Raw genomic sequence first — 16,074 nt, forward strand, 5'->3', positions numbered from 1 at the left:
CGAATGGAGTTAATGTGAAGATGCCCAAGTTCTGCAGATGCACGATGCGTGGCTTATAGCTATGAAGCGCAGATTAGACAGATGGCTGACAGGTTTCAAAAACTTGGAAGAGATAGGTGGAAGATCAGCTGTGACGATGGAGGCCGCAACTTCTTATGACAGTTGACGCGTCCAGAAGATGTGTGTGTCATGGTAGATTATACAGTGGAGAGACCCGAGGCCAGAATGTCGGCGGTCAGTGCGCTCTTACTCAATGGCCAGGGTCTCCTCTTACGCATGCACGAGACCCTGCCCTGGTTGTTCATCGCCCAAGTTAGCGCCAAAACCTTGATTTTTCGCTCTCCCGTCCATTCCGGCACTTCGCAGTCGCCTGCATACCTCATACGTACTCGGTGACGCTCAGCCACCACGGCGGTTGTTCAGGCGACCACCAGCAGGTTGTTGCACGAATTCGCATCCATGTGGACACACGACTAATCATTCAAACAGCCAAGTTGACTTTACAGGGACAGGCACAGTAGAACCTCGTTTCAAACAAATTCTGGAAAGCGGCTTAAAGTGGGCAACGAGTCCAAGACTTGCACGGCCACTTCATCCGTGCACTCGTCAGCACCAAGACCCAAGAAAGCCACTCCAGAGAATCCACACATGGCGTTAGCCTGTCGCACTTCAGCCCTCTTCGATTACGTGGTGCTGCAGTCGTACCCTACGTGAGGCAGTAATCATGGCGCATGTGTGCCATGTGGTCCTGGCACTGCTGCCTCAGAACATGATAAGCCGGCCCGCTCGACACCGGAAACAAGTGCGGGCGTAAGCTCGCGAGTCGCGACACCGATAAGATAGCGTACCTGATATCAGAAGATGGCTGAAGTGGAGGCCGGAGTGCGCGTTCGAGACTTTGTTCGTTTTTATGAAGATCGGCACTCCTACATGCGCGAGATCGATATGGTCTCACGGCGAAAGATTTCTCCACGAGATCTGGCCTGATCTCAGAAGATGCGAATTGCTGTTACTGCGAAACCGGTCGAAGTTTCGACCTCGTGCGAGAACTAGATGCGAGTGGTTCGCAGTGGGTTTGCTCCGGACGCCCGATCTGCGACCGTTAATCAAACCGTCCGGTGCATCCGCACCCGTCGCACGGCCAAACGCAATCGGGTCTCAACAATTTTACCTGCGGGCAACGCTGCACCCCGAATTCCGCCTTCCAGCCTTGTGGGTGTCAGTGGGTTTGATGATCAGCGGGCGGATCCATCGCTTATCGTACTTCAAGGACCACAGGGACCAGAAGTCCACTGTTTACTGAACATTATGAAACATGATAGATCCAGGCAGCATGCTGAAGTAAGTCGCAGCAGAAGTCAGTCATGCATGGTTATGCTGAGAGCGATTGGAGGTTTCCAGCCGACCGTCACCTCATTTCCTTTCTCGGTCTTCTGCCGCTCTGCCATCAATTCCAGCTTCCGCTCCATCCAATGTAATCCCATTCAATAAACTCGACACTGAGCGTCACTTTTTTGCGCGATTAATTTATCTGCTTGCGGATTCGAAGACAAGGTGCACATCTAGCACTGCTCGTTCACACAGTCAACGGCAATGTTGATATCACGGAGATATCCGGAATTCGTCAGTTTCTTGACGCTTACATGGCCCGTCGATAATAAACTCATTGACATGCGCGTGCAGGCACAAGTTGAGTGCATAATAGAAGGAGTGGCTGCTTCAATTTGGTTGCATTGCGTGCTGATGCAACGAAGCAGTGCTCTTCACGAAAACAGCAGTGTTGATGTACCACTTTGTTCTACCTGCGAGACATGTCTTCCTCTGTTCTCGCCAACGTCAAATTTGTGCGTGAAACAAACAAAATCCTCAACTACATCCACCTACCTTGTCCGCAAAGCAAAATGAACAAAATGAACCCAACTAATTCTGCACCGTCCACGATTGTGTTTCCAACATTGCCACTTGAGCTCCGCGAGATCATCTACCGTCATGCGATACTCCCAGAGGACCTTACTTCTCAGTCTCAGCCCTTGAACTTCGGCCCCGTAGACACCCGGCGTGGAGGCGACCCTTTCTACCTCCAGTGGCTCGAACAACTCTGTCGCGTGAACCAAGCCACGCGCGTCGATGTATCCCTGTATCTCCTACGGACGACCGAGTTCTACCTCATCTACCCGGAGCAAGTAGTGCGATTCACGATGTTCCTGGAAAGTCTAGGCGAGAACGACCAAGGCTTTGCCGCAATTCGTAAACTCGATTTCCAACTCTTTGGCCGCTACCAACCAATTGCTGGGACTAACAACACTTACATCGAGCTCATGAAGCGATGTACAGGGCTGACGCAAGTCGCATTGAAGTTCGAAGTTGGGTACATGACTATTGACTCATGTAACTGGGCCGAGGATGTTGTTATCCCTCCTACAACGCTAGGGACTTTTGATCTATGGACATTCGATCAAACGCGCATCAGAGAGCTAGGAGATGTCATTGCGGTTTACCAGTTGGCAGATCTCCTGGAGGTAGAGAGTTTGCAGACGTTGACGATCGAGGCTTGGCCTAGGATCAGGGTAAGTGATCGGCACTGTATGCAGAACGTTTTGGTGGACTGTGCGCCGTTGATTGAGCGGTTGGTGGTGTGGCTTAGGGAGGGGTTTGCCGCCAGAGGGAGGAAGGTCGATGTGAGATATGTGGAAGCGAGCAGTCCAGGATTGAGGTGGAGTCGGCGGATCTGAGATACCTAGTAGTTGCTGAGACTTCCATATGAAGTCAAGTCTGCGTAATGAAACAGTTGACTGAGTCAATTGTCCAAGTTGCAGGAAAAGTTGTTGCCTCTAATGTGTACAAGGCCAGAATATGTGTGTCCATCGTCTACCGAAGTATGTAGCAACTTGTTGTATCGTGAAAGTACCTGGGCAGCATGGAATGGAAGATGACGTGCGTGGAAGGTGAAGTTGGGCTTGGTCTTGCGACAGGCCTATGACTAAGCGAGGGCTGTCGTGTTTGCCATCTAATCCCAGCCAGCCCTAACCAGCCTCATTCATCCTTCCACGACCGAGCGCATCCGCAACACCATCGTCGCTCAACCATTTTTGACCATCACTGCCATTGCTGCATCTGCGCGCACTTCGGGGCTCCAATTTTGACATTGTCGGCGCGCTTTCACGCCACGCGCATCGACTTGGCCGCGACGCGTCGACGTAAACAACAGCGCGACTCCTCCACCACCCCGCCCACAAACCGATCTACCCAACCACCACCATGTTTCTTCCAGAGGACCTCCTATTCAAGCAGGGCGCGCTTGCGCAAGTTTGGCTTGCCTCGAATCAACAGAAGAAGCTCACCAAGGCCCAGGTGCTGCAGCACAAGATCCCAGAGAGTTGCGAGGTCATCATCCGACCTGAGGTGGCCGCTGGCGGTCCGCTTGCATTGCGGTTGAACGCGCAGTTGCTCCTCGGTGAGGTTCGCATCTACAACAAGAAGGTCAACTACCTCCAGGATGACTGTCAGGAAGCGCTGTGGAAGATCAGGATGGTAGGTTCCAAGTCTGACTGCGTGACATGACCACGTCTGACCCTTGTGCAGGCCTTCCGTCCCGGAAACATCGATGCGCCCGCCCAGACTCACGTCGCCAATCCCACAAACCTCATGCTACAGGATCAGATCACCGATCTCGATCTGTTGGCTCCCATGCCCGACCCTTCTTTCCTTCTCTCCCAGCCTCTTAGCGGCAGCCTCAACCTCGGCAACACCACAGTCCCCGATTGGGACAACAGCCAGTTCCTTTCCGGCAGCATTGAGCAGGCGCGCGGAGAGCCCATGGAATTGCCGGATGACGACTTGAACTTGGACATCGGAGAGGATGATGACTTGGAGCCGACAGCCGCCTACGACGAGGGTACCAGCATTGAAGTTGGCCGTAACGCACCTTTGGAACGCCGTCGGTCCGAAGAGTTTACCGGTCTAGGCAAAGACATGATAGTGGATGACGATGATCTCGGCATCGACCTTGGCGAAGATCCTCCCACTGAACTCGCACGCGGCCATGAACTCAATCTGGACGATGACCTGGATATTACGATGGGCGGTATGGACATGGACACCGAACTTCCTGCAGGCTCTATCGCCGGCGACTTCCCTGTACGACAACGTGAAGAGTCACCGCTCTCCGAGTTGGGAGAGGAGGAGGCCACACGTCTTGAACAGGAGGTTGCCGAACAGAACGTCACCGTGTTTGAGCCAGAGCCAGAGCAGGAAGAGGAAGAATCAATTCATCAAGCCCGCGCCAAGCGCAGGAGGGTCATTGCAGCTGATGCTGAAACTATGATCTCAAGTCACCAGTTGAGGGAGCAACAGAACAACCGCGAGAAGATCCTCAAGCCTGCATCATTCCTGCCTCGCGACCCTCTTCTGATGGCTTTGATGAACATGCAAAAGTCCGGAGGGTTTATCTCAAGCATACTGGGCGACGGACGAAGCCAAGGATGGGCTCCAGAGCTTCGAGGTATCCTTTCCCTAGAAGTTGTCTCACGCCCAGCCCAGAAGCGCAAGCGTGGCGGTGCAATTGCCGACAATGACGCTACCGAAGACGAGGCCGCAGCCGAAGGAGAGAAGACGCCACAATTGCAGCTGGAATTTGAGCAGGATGAGCCGACTTTGGGAGGCGGTGACCTTGGCCTTGGTGGCGACAACGACCCCACGCTTGCGGGATCCGACGATATCGTTCAACTTCCCGATGACCCTGGTTTCCAACAGGTTGGTGATGACGAAGAGGACATTTTCTCGCCTGTTCCAGACAACTTCGACGACACAACCGCGCCGCTCGTCCATCCCGACGAAGCCGGGCCCGTATCGCTAGGCACAAAGCACGCTGTCCATTTCTTGCGAGAACAGTTTGGACCCGAAGCTGAAGAGAGCGAGTCGGTACGACAGAAGACCAGCATCGTTTTCCAAGATGCCTTCCCAGAGGCCCGCACATCACGAACAGACGCGACGAAGATGTTCTTTGAAATGCTGGTACTGGCGACCAAGGATGCCATCAAAGTTGAGCAGCCAGCTAACGAGGTTGGTGGCCCTCTACGCATTCGCGCTAAGCGTGGCCTTTGGGGACAATGGGCAGAGACTGGTGCTAGTGGCGAGCTGGCATCCCAGGCTCAAGCAGCACCTACAGGAGATCCCGACGCGCCCGCTGAGGCCATGTTCCAGGGACCACCTGAGGTGTCTGTATCTGCCTAAAAGTTCAACAATCTGTGTTTCTCCGACCTTCTTTGGGGCTTGGTATCATCTGTCGGTGTTGGCTGGATACCCTTTTCATGTATGACTCTTTTCACGTCGGAGACGGACTTTGACTGGTGTTTTGGTGTTTTTGTGAGGTATGGTGTTTGTGGGAAGTTGGTCCCTTGTATGATTGTATTAGGATAGTTACACTAGTTTTGGAAGACGGAATGAATTCAGTACTACCTTCACGGATCGGAATATCCTTCTTCAAGTGATGCTTGAAACGTCATGACTTCACGATTGATCATTTGACTGAAGTCAATGACTTGGAGGAAATGTGCATTGTGTTGGTGTGTTGCTCGGAAAAAGGTGGGCTGTCCAACTTGAGGCAGGTGCGCTGCGGCAGATTATCCCGAGGTCGGCAACTGCGTCTTCGCGGCCTTGCCCTTTGCACCTACTAGCCTCTCTGAACTCCGGCGACGACATCACCCTCCAAAATTCCCGTCGTGCTAGCCATCGCACACTGCGATGCCTACGAATGCAGGGGCGACAGGCCGCACGCGCAAAAGGGCTGCCGAGGCGTGTACGTTCTGTCGGCGGAGGAAGGTTCGTTACTGGGCGCCTGCATATCATCGTCGAGGAACTGCATACTGAGGCTGGCAGATCAAATGCAGTGCTGAACAGCCAATCTGCGCAAGTTGCAAAACGCATGATACAACTTGTCATTACGAGCCTATATCCATAGATGACGTACAACATGCTACCAGTCGTCCGCGCAAGACGCCGCGAGCAGAAAGAACATCCGAAAGAGCATCAGACAGGACATCAGAGTCAACACCATCGATCGCTGCTTCTGCGCCTGTTGGACAGACCCCTGCAACTACACCTCAAAGCGTGTCGCGCATTGTTGTCGCTCCCAATGGCTCCTCTAGTTACCATGGACGCACAAGCACTTTATTTGACGAAGGCACAAATGATCGATATGCTGCGGAAGTACGACCCCAGATGTCGGATGAATGGATAGAGAAAGGTCTTGTTGCTGAAGCTGCCCGTCAGAGACAACTAGAGACGGTCAACTTTCGACTTATGAAACTCGATTTCGACGGCGTCGAACCTGAACTTGGCATGCACTTGTTATCATTACACTGGAACCGGCAACACCATTCTTTCCTTACTACCTATCGCCCAGCCTTCATGCGTGACATGGCATGCGGCGGTCCGTACTTCTCCAAACTTCTCTTGAATGCCATCTACTTCGGCGCAAGTAAGTTCAGCCCACGGCACGAAGTTCGCCGTGTAGCAGACGATGTCCGCACTGCTGGTTGGCAATTTCGTGAAAGAGTGAGAGAACTTCTGGGAGGCGCTTTGGACAAGAGCGAAATCACAACAATTCAAGCGTTGCTAGTTATGACCAACTCGTTGTTTGCTCTTGGCGATGAGCGCAGTGCTGCCTGGCTGTACGCTGGGTTGGCGTTTCGCATGATCGTTGACCTTGGTCTTCACGTTGATAAGCCTGAATTTGCAGGGTATCGTAAGCTTTCTGATGAGGATCATGAGATCCGACGTCGCGTTTTCTGGGCAGCATTTGGTAGGTACAGTATTCATGATGCTCAACTATCACACTAACCAAAAGCGCAGTCGTCGACAAGATCCAAAGCCTCTATCAAGGTCGCCCAGTGAGCATGACAGAGACACTCGTACCCACCAAATTTCTCGACACCTACGAAGAACTTGAGCATTGGACGCCCTTTTCCTATTCCACGCAACCAGACGCCGTCTATCTAGGTTCGCCGGCTTACAGTATCTCCACGTTTCGACACCTTTGCCAGCTCTCGGTTATTCTGAGCGACATACTCAGCACCATCTATACCGAAAGAAGCTTCGACGTAAGCCCTACAGAGCTGTCCACCAAGTTGGAGAGCATACATCAAAAGCTGTTAACATGGCGTGGGCTTCTGCCCGAACACCTCACGGTAGATGTAGCGGAAGTAGCGGCGACACCTCCTCCGCATGTCCTAAGCTTACAGTAAGTGATTATAACGCTGCACACGCCACGGATGTACTAAAACAACACTAGCGCCTTGTACCATGTTCTCACGATTCTCTTGCACCGACCCTTCGTCGCAGATGGGCATCTCTATAATACATCACGCGCCATCTCCGTGAACTCGTTTATGGCGTGCGCCACTGCGGCGGATGCTATCGTACAGCTTTTGAGAGCATACGACAAAATGTTCAGTGTGCGGAGAGCTCCCTATCTGATTTCTTATGCGACTTATGTTGCTGCCACTGTGCATGCCCGTATTGCGGCGAAGCGTGGCGCGGGCTCCCAAGCCCACAAGAGCCTAGAGACTTGCTTAGCCGTTTTCCGCGAGAACCAAGAGACGAATTGGGCTGTACGACGCGCCAATGCCATTATCCAGAGCCTGATGAAGAGACTGAGTGTTGTTGCGCCTGACCTGAACGACACACATATCGGCAGTGGTGGCGAGGATAATCACGAGAGCACACCAGATGTTTCGTTGAGCAGATCGATGGATCGCGAACCAAGCTTGCAAAGTTTCGACATCGATGGCATCATCCAGAGTTTTGTTCGAGAGCAGGACTCGTCGCATGCAGCGCAGCCGGGTTCAATGGACCCAACCTCCGACATTGCTGTACCTGGAGTGCCGCCGTCGGCGTACAATACCATGGAGACGGCAAACATGCCCTACGGAAACTCTGGTAACTGGGCGTATCAGGACCAACAACAACCCTTCAGTGAGCAACCATTTTCGGTGGATGATCTCCTTTACGGTTTCAACGGATCAGAGCTTGATCAATTCCCAGCCATGAATTGGGACATGTAAGAGATGGGTATGGCGACATGAGGCTCTTCCTGTCACCAAAAGTACCATCCAAAGTCATTGTCATTGTTATCGGATCATCACGAGACGAGCGCGCACAAGAAGATGCTCTTCCTGTCATTGCGTTGGATCCTGTGGGGCATCAAGTCCCGCGGGAAGAAAGCCGAGGTTTTACCGCGGCTAGGCTTTTCGCAGCCCATGTAAGATCCCACGGCATCTAACGCGCTAACGGGTAGAGTTTCATGCCTACCCGTCGAATACACTGCGGCCCGTACTCCTGGTCGTTTCTACCCGAACATTTTTTGGAATGAAGACATATATAGAGAACTGCACCGCCGGATATGATGACACATTTCAAGCTAGAAACGAAGCACCAACTTCATCAACTTCATCACCTTGAACCGCAGCATCATCCTCTATAGATGCTCCGCACACTTCTCAAACCATCTACTCTCCAAAAGGCACACGCCTCGACTGTCTCACACATCTCACCGATCCGCATACCTGAACTCCCAATGGCACACGAAAGCGCCCCGAAAAGAGTGCGACACAGCCTACCAGCCGTTTTGATGCGTGCTGGTACTTCAAAAGGTCTCTTCATCCATCGTCACGACTTGCCATCTTCCCAATCAGCGTGGGCCGGCCCATTACTTGCCGCCATGGGCTCTCAAGGCTCAGACGCTCGACAGATTGACGGCGTAGGAGGGGCGACTTCAACGACTTCCAAGGTTGCAGTTGTTTCGCCATCATCACGAATGGGCGTTGATATCGATTACACTTTTGTACAAGTAGCAGTGGGTCAGGAGGCGGTCGATTTCAGCGGGAACTGTGGAAACATGTGCGCTGGTGTTGGACCATTTGCGCTACAAGAGGGACTAGTGCGTGCAAGCCCCGGAGAGAAGACGGTAAGTCCTCCTGTTGTAATTGAGACGGATGGGATACTCATTCTTCTTCAGCTCGATGTACGGATCTTCAATACGAACACTTCGCGGCTCATCGTCGATACCGTTCAAGTAAACGAGGACGGATCGTTCGATGAAGACGGAGACTACGCGATACCAGGCGTCAAGGGAACCGGAAGCGAAGTAAAAGTGGCCTTTGTGGATCCTGCCGGGAGCATGACCGGAACTCTCTTTCCTACGGGGAGACGATGTGATACTATTCATGTGAAAGGACAAGACGGCAATCGCTTCTCGGTCAAGGCGACGTTGATAGACGCAGCGAATCCTTTCATCCTAGTCGACGAACGAACATTACCGCCAAATCTAAGGAGAGGGAGCAAAGACACCGCCGTCTACCTCAAGGATATGGAGTCAATACGATGTACTGGCGCTGTTTTGATGGGTCTTGCTTCTGATGTAGACGCTGCTGCAAAGGTCCGTGGTACACCGAAGCTGGCCATCATCTCATCTCCTCAGCCAGATGACCATAGCCGGGAAGGCACGCCGGACATTCATGTCCAAGCTTTCAGTATGGGCAAACCCCACCCGAGCCTGCAACTCACAGGTGCGGCATGCTTGGCGTCGGCAGTGTGCATAGAAGGTACCGTCGCCCACGGACTTGCATCCGGCGGCAAGGTACATTCCTCCTGGCAGTCGTCTTCACCTGAGCGGACACCGAGTCCCTGCTCAGACTCTGATGGTAGTTCTTCGGATCTTCTACCGAGCCAGCGGAGAGTCTGTCTTTCGCATTCGAGCGGTTCGATCAAGGTTGATGTTCTGGCAACCAGCTCGGAATCGTTTGCTTTTGTCGATAGGTGCGTTGTCTCGCGGACTGCTCGGCGGTTATTCGAAGGGAAGGTGTATTATTACTCGAGTAGCGTTTAATCAAAGTAAATCCAAGTTCTACAAGATGAAGATGAGGAAACTGCGCAGGCTTCAGCCACAGGTGTAGAGTTTGAGAGAGGCTGGTGTATGACATCACACGCAGAGCCACGGAAAAGCGCGCCATCACTTGAGCGTGCAGCGGACATGTACCTGCCAAGGCGTCACTCGACGCTGCGAGAAGCCGACACATGGTAGGCAACACAACGCTAAGCTACAAATAGAGGCTACATTGAGTGTTTCAAAACGGAACACGTCGTCAGATGGGTTTAGTGCTGTGAAGTCAAACAGTAGTTGGTGTGAAAGTGGTGACCAGACGCTCGATGGAGACCCCTGCTCGAGAGTACCGGTGCTTTGACGTTTTGGTCCACCATCGACATTGAGCAACACCATCCCCAACGACAACCCGCAGTCGACTCGCCATTTCCTTGTCTCGTCCCGCTCGCCAATCAAAGACGCATTATTACTACTAGCACCAATGCGATAATCCACGGCGACGCGCATCTTTTCCGACGCTAGCTCTGGACGGATAGGCCACGTTGGACGGCGGCGCAACAGTCGACTCCTGGCCATGCCAACATGTCAAAAGCATCCACGTCCTCATTGCCCCTCTACAATGCCGCGGGCCTGCCCTCCAAGTCTTCGCGGCCCTCTTCGCCCATGCTGCAGCCGCCAGAAGCCATCAAGCGCAGCACCACGCCCTCAGTACGCCATGCGCTCCCGAGTTTTGGACACGCCGCTGACACGTGTGAATAGTCAATAACATCCGCCCATTCCCTCCTCTCGGCTCAGGACACGGCCCACAAGCTCTCGACGTCGATTACACATGGCCTCTCTGCCTCGGACGCCTCGGCGCGCATCCACACCCACGGCCTCAACGAACTCCCCCACGAAGAGCCCGAACCGCTCTGGCTGCGCTTCCTCAAGCAATTCAAGGAGACGCTGATCTTGCTGCTGCTCGGGTCCGCTGCTGTATCCCTCATACTGGGCAACTTGGATGATGCTGTGAGCATTGCAGTGGCTGTGACCATCGTGGTGACAGTGGGCTTCGTGCAGGAATACCGCTCGGAAAAGTCAATTGAGGCGCTGAACCAGCTGGTTCCGCATTCGGCACACATCATTCGCGCTGGGGTCGAGCAACCACGGAACGGTCGCATACCGAATGGCACGGCACCTGACGACGTCGAGCTGGAGAATCTAAAGGACACCACTTCGGCCCTGTCAGCTGCGGAGCGGAAGTCTACTACCATATCTGCGACGTTGTTGGTACCTGGCGACCTCGTCCTCTTCCACACGGGAGACCGCATACCCGCCGACATTCGCATCACGCACGCCGCAGACCTCAGCATCGACGAGTCGAACCTCACCGGAGAGAACGAGCCTGTCTCCAAGTCGCCAGACACCATCACACCCCCGCCGGGCTTGCAACGGCCATCTTCACCTTTCTACGCGTCCGAAGCCGCAGGAACGGTCGGCGCTGATATACGACTGAATGACCAGAAGAACATTGCTTTCATGGGTACATTGGTTAGATCGGGTTACGGACAAGGAATCGTCGTCGGTACAGGAGGCAACACGGAGTTTGGTGCCATTTCTGCATCTCTGCAGCAAATCGAAAGCCCGCGGACGCCTCTACAACTTTCCATGGACCGTCTGGGCAAGGATCTGAGTTACATGTCTTTTGGAGTCATTGCCTTAATTGGTCTGGTAGGGCTGTGGCGCGGGTGGAAGTTCATCGAGGTCTTCCAGATCGCCGTCTCACTCGCTGTTGCCGCTATCCCCGAAGGACTGCCGATTATTGTTACTGTCACGCTTGCGCTGGGTGTGCTGAGAATGTCCAAACGCGACGCCATTGTTCGACGGCTACCTAGTGTTGAGACGCTGGCTTCTGTCAATGTCGTGTGTACTGACAAGACGGGTGAGTCAACCGTTCTTCGCGCATGTGACATTTACTAACTTGGACCAGGCACGTTGACCACGAATCATATGACCGTTACGAAGATATGGCATTTTGACGAAGCAGCACCGATCGACGTAAAGACGAAGCACGACTCCACAGACCTCGATTCGCCGACCCGTAACATACTACGAATTGGCAACATTGTCAACAATGCGCGCTTGTTGAGTGACCAGGCAGCCTCGGCGTCCACGGCAGCGGTACTTTCTTCGACTCTAGGAGGCGACGACAATACAGCTGCCAAGAGCCGATGGGTCGGTCAACCCACCGATGTCGCGCTCTTAGACCTGATGGACGCTTTTGGGGAAGACGACATCCGGGAAAGACTCGGCGAACGCAAGTTCGAGACACCGTTCAGCTCGGAGAGGAAGTGGATGGGGGTCGTCGTTGGCGGTAATTCTGGCAACCTCACCCCTGGATCTGAACACGCATACATCAAAGGCGCACTGGAACGGGTTCTGGACCGCTGTGATACTTATGTAACGGCACAAGGGAAAGAGGTGGCACTGGATCAAGCACGCAAGCAAGAAGCGATGAAGGCCGCCGATGCAATGGCGCAAGAAGGCTTACGTGTGCTCGGCTTCGCAAGCGGTGCATCCAAAGGGAAAAAGAGGAATGCCAGTGGTACAGCCTCACCTGCACCATCCACCAGCTCGGCACTTGGAGATGATGAACAGTACCGTGGTCTTGCGTTCGCTGGCTTGGTTGGCATGAACGATCCGCCGCGTAAGGGTGTAGAGAGAGCCATTCGGAGACTCATGGCCGGCAAAGTCAAGGTTATCATGATCACAGGAGATGCAGAAACCACCGCAGTTGCCATCGGCAAGAGTCTGGGTATGCCAATTATGCCAAACTCAGCACTTGGACGCTCCGTCATTCGTGGTGACGAACTGGATCACATGAGCGAGGAAGAGCTTGCACAAGCTATTGCGACAACCTCGATCTTTGCGCGAACTAGTCCTGAGCACAAGATGAAGATTGTCCGAGCACTACAATCACGAGGCGATGTTGTGGCAATGACTGGCGACGGTGTCAACGACGCGCCTGCACTCAAGAAAGCAGATATCGGTATCTCCATGGGTCGACTGGGCACAGATGTCGCTAAAGAGGCCGCAGACATGATACTGACAGATGACAACTTTGCTACTATCCTCAATGCGATCGAAGAGGGCAAGGGCATCTTCTACAACATCCAAAACTTCCTCACCTTCCAACTCAGCACCAGCGCGGCAGCACTGAGCTTGGTACTCCTTAGCACATTCCTCGGCTTCCAGAATCCGCTCAATGCCATGCAGATTCTGTGGATCAGTAAGCTTCTCTACTCCCGTTCCCATTGATATCTACTAACAATCACCTCCAGACATCCTTATGGACGGTCCACCAGCACAGTCCCTCGGTGTAGAACCCGTCGACCCAGCCGTCATGGCGCTACCTCCCCGCCCGCGCCACGCCCGCGTCCTAACCCGCCCACTCATCCAACGCGTCCTCCAATCCGCCACCATCATCATGCTCGGCACCCTGACAACCTACTACCTCGAAATGTCCACCGACAACCTCGTCACCGCCCGCGACACAACCATGACCTTTACCTGCTTCGTCCTCTTCGACATGTTCAACGCGCTGACCTGCCGCTCCTCCAGCAAATCCGTTCTTGCAGGCGAGATTGGTGTCTTTGACAACAAGATGTTTAATTACGCTGTCGCGGGCAGCTTGCTCGGACAGCTGGCTGTTATTTACTTCCCGCCGCTGCAAAGCGTTTTCCAGACCGAGGCCCTGGGTTTGGGCGATCTCGCGCATCTTGTTGCGGTCGCGAGTTGTGTGTTTTGGGCGGATGAGGGGAGGAAGTGGTATGTTAGGTGGAGGGGACGGAGAGGGTATGGTGGGGGGTATAGTACTGTTGTTTGAGTATAGAGCGTTGGATAGAATGGTGGTGTAGAAGCGTTAGAGCGCGCAATGAGAATTATTGACATCAATGGTGAGCTTGGTGCGTAACTACATCCAATTCAAAGTGAAGATATGAGAACTCCACGCTGGATATCGACATACTCACCGAAGTGGGAGCGCATGCAGCCATCCCCACAAGGAGGCTTCATCTCATGTGCGAACTATGCTCTCGCGGGAACTCATACCGAAAGCCCGACCTTGCACGTGCCTCCCCTAGCCATATAAAAGTCACATATCTCCTCCCTTCCTCCACCCTCCACTAATTCTACTTCCTTGACGTTTTCTACAAAAATCGTCTGTCCACGGACATGTGTTTTCCTGGGAACCAAAAACTTATGAGATCGCTGCTTATGTCCACTCCTGCGAAGTCCACAAAACGAGGTACGAGATTGCCATGTATCGCCGATGTGGAAGCCAAAAACACATTAAACAACCGGCATGACCTGTCTTGCGCTCTCGGGCTCGTGCACAGTAGACATAAATTCTATCGAGTGTTCGATACATTCATTTTCTGTATACCACCACAACTGGTCAGACACCAAAACCAGCGATTCAAGCACTGATGTTGTTGGCTTTCTGGCCACCAAAATACCTAGATGGCTATCTTATGATTGCGCTGGAGACTGTGGACAATTTCAAAACAGTTCCAGGAACATGTCGATGAGAGACACTTATCAACTGAGCTAAACAAAATGGACATGAAGCTCTCGATGTGCGGTGCGCGACTGGACCGAAAATAACACAAACCATACTCATGTGTTGAGGTGGGCCTTGAGCAGTATAAAGCTTCACTCTCTTGCCGATTATCACCTAATCCTCACAGCCTTCTTCTATTGCGCGCTATCAAAACACAGCACAGACAGACCCATGAGATTGCTCGCTCTGCGTGGAACAAAATTACTGTCGACAGCAACATGTCGGTTTGGAAGCTTCTCCTGAACTGGTAACTTCGTGCTCAGTCGCCGTGAGGACGCTGAAAATTCCAAAAGGACCGTTTATGTCTGATGACAAACGGGAACGCTAACAATGGCATCGAAGCCCAATAATTAGCGCAACATGTTTCTCGGTTCGAGCTGCTGGCAGTATAAATGAAGATCTCTCCGTCGTCTCCGGTCTTCTCTTCTACACTTGCGCAAATCTGAAAAACTCAAATTGATGATGCAGAACGCGATGGTTTTCCTCGTTCTTCTCTAAAAGGTCCTATCACGCCAACCTAAGAAAAAACTAAATAGCCTAGAGCCTACGTTGACGTTGGGCTACCTACTTTGCAAGGTTTTAGGTTAATATAGTCTGCAGGCCTGTTCAGTGTTTTTCTTGTATGAGGTGCTATGGGGCTCTCCATGTTCGTGTGGAGCAATCCAGAGGTCTCTACCTTTGGCTACATATCCACGCTACCCAATCAAAACCTGAATAAGATCTTTCCATGTGTATCATAGAGTAAACGAGAATACCGTAATATCACCGAGGTTTGCAATATGAGCTGAAGTCAGGAACTCTACAAGTACCTTGCTACAACACTTTCTATCTTCCTCACTTCCTCACTACCAGCTTCACCGATCTCCAAAACACCGTCAGCGGAAGACAATGTGCTTCTCCGCCTCTCGATTCAAAGCGCTGGACATCCAAGGTATGTTTGCAAAGCCAGTATCAAAATCGGAACGGACTCAAGACATGAGAAGTAGTTGTTGGTCGTCAAACACTCTGATACCCATAACCAATCCAAACTGTTACTTCGAATGCTCTGGTCATCAGAATCTTGCGACAGAACTCGCGCATAGTCTCTTTACACGCCCAATTTGTTCTGCAATATCGACACAAAAGCCATTCGAAGGATTGCAGAAAAGAAATGAGGTCAATGTCATGAAAAAAAAGCTCCCCATGCACTTTCCAAAGCCGCTACTTCTGCGAAAATCGCGCTCTTCCAGATACAATCCTAAAAACACCCCCAGCTCATTACATGTCCTTGCCACACTGCAAGACTGTCGTATCTCTTGGAAGTCTCAAAGACGGATGGGTCACGCGCGCGACTAGCGTATCCAGACATCTATATAAACCCTCGTTCTTCGCTTCTACCTATCTTCCAATACCAAACATCTCTCTACTTGTTAACAAAAAAGAACATGTACGCAGCCATGTGGAGAAGGGAGAGAGACGTGTCTACCAACACAAAACACGCTTTCGAGATGTGTAACATGTGGCTTCCAGTCTTTGTGTGTCTCAAAACCTCGACGGACGGATTTGATGCTGTTCTGCCGTCCAAATTGCGTACAAGACCCAGCCATGTGCTCTC

The 16,074-nt window shown here is 52.5% G+C and overlaps 6 protein-coding genes across 6 annotated transcripts; all 6 read left to right on the top strand.

Moving 5' to 3' along the window:
* Positions 1-1,910: 1,910 nt before the first annotated feature.
* On the top strand, positions 1,911-2,712 carry J4E79_001853 (uncharacterized protein; the record flags this gene model as incomplete). Its single annotated transcript, XM_049350758.1, has 2 exons — positions 1,911-2,567; positions 2,707-2,712. The coding sequence occupies 2 exons, from the start codon at positions 1,911-1,913 to the stop codon at positions 2,710-2,712; spliced, it is 663 nt and encodes a 220-aa protein (XP_049214597.1).
* A 546-nt stretch (positions 2,713-3,258) lies between these two features.
* Positions 3,259-5,232, top strand: J4E79_001854 (uncharacterized protein; the record flags this gene model as incomplete). The annotated part of the gene is made up of 2 exons (XM_049350759.1): positions 3,259-3,531; positions 3,583-5,232. The coding sequence occupies 2 exons, from the start codon at positions 3,259-3,261 to the stop codon at positions 5,230-5,232; spliced, it is 1,923 nt and encodes a 640-aa protein (XP_049214598.1).
* Positions 5,233-6,621: 1,389 nt separating this feature from the next.
* On the top strand, positions 6,622-7,244 carry J4E79_001855 (uncharacterized protein; the record flags this gene model as incomplete). The annotated part of the gene is made up of 2 exons (XM_049350760.1): positions 6,622-6,802; positions 6,853-7,244. 2 exons carry the CDS (start codon positions 6,622-6,624, stop codon positions 7,242-7,244), a joined length of 573 nt encoding a protein of 190 aa, XP_049214599.1.
* A 201-nt stretch (positions 7,245-7,445) lies between these two features.
* Positions 7,446-8,063, top strand: J4E79_001856 (uncharacterized protein; the record flags this gene model as incomplete). Its single annotated transcript, XM_049350761.1, has 1 exon — positions 7,446-8,063. One exon carries the CDS (start codon positions 7,446-7,448, stop codon positions 8,061-8,063), a length of 618 nt encoding a protein of 205 aa, XP_049214600.1.
* Positions 8,064-8,719: 656 nt separating this feature from the next.
* Positions 8,720-9,774, top strand: J4E79_001857 (uncharacterized protein; the record flags this gene model as incomplete). Its single annotated transcript, XM_049350762.1, has 3 exons — positions 8,720-8,965; positions 9,017-9,637; positions 9,706-9,774. The coding sequence occupies 3 exons, from the start codon at positions 8,720-8,722 to the stop codon at positions 9,772-9,774; spliced, it is 936 nt and encodes a 311-aa protein (XP_049214601.1).
* Positions 9,775-10,462: 688 nt separating this feature from the next.
* J4E79_001858 (uncharacterized protein) lies at positions 10,463-13,745 on the top strand (the record flags this gene model as incomplete). The annotated part of the gene is made up of 4 exons (XM_049350763.1): positions 10,463-10,588; positions 10,640-11,801; positions 11,850-13,148; positions 13,201-13,745. The coding sequence occupies 4 exons, from the start codon at positions 10,463-10,465 to the stop codon at positions 13,743-13,745; spliced, it is 3,132 nt and encodes a 1,043-aa protein (XP_049214602.1).
* Positions 13,746-16,074: the final 2,329 nt, after the last annotated feature.

Source organism: Alternaria viburni (assembly GCF_023758015.1).
Source record: "Alternaria viburni strain BMP 2772 chromosome Unknown scaffold_3, whole genome shotgun sequence".
NCBI lineage: Eukaryota > Fungi > Ascomycota > Dothideomycetes > Pleosporales > Pleosporaceae > Alternaria > Alternaria viburni.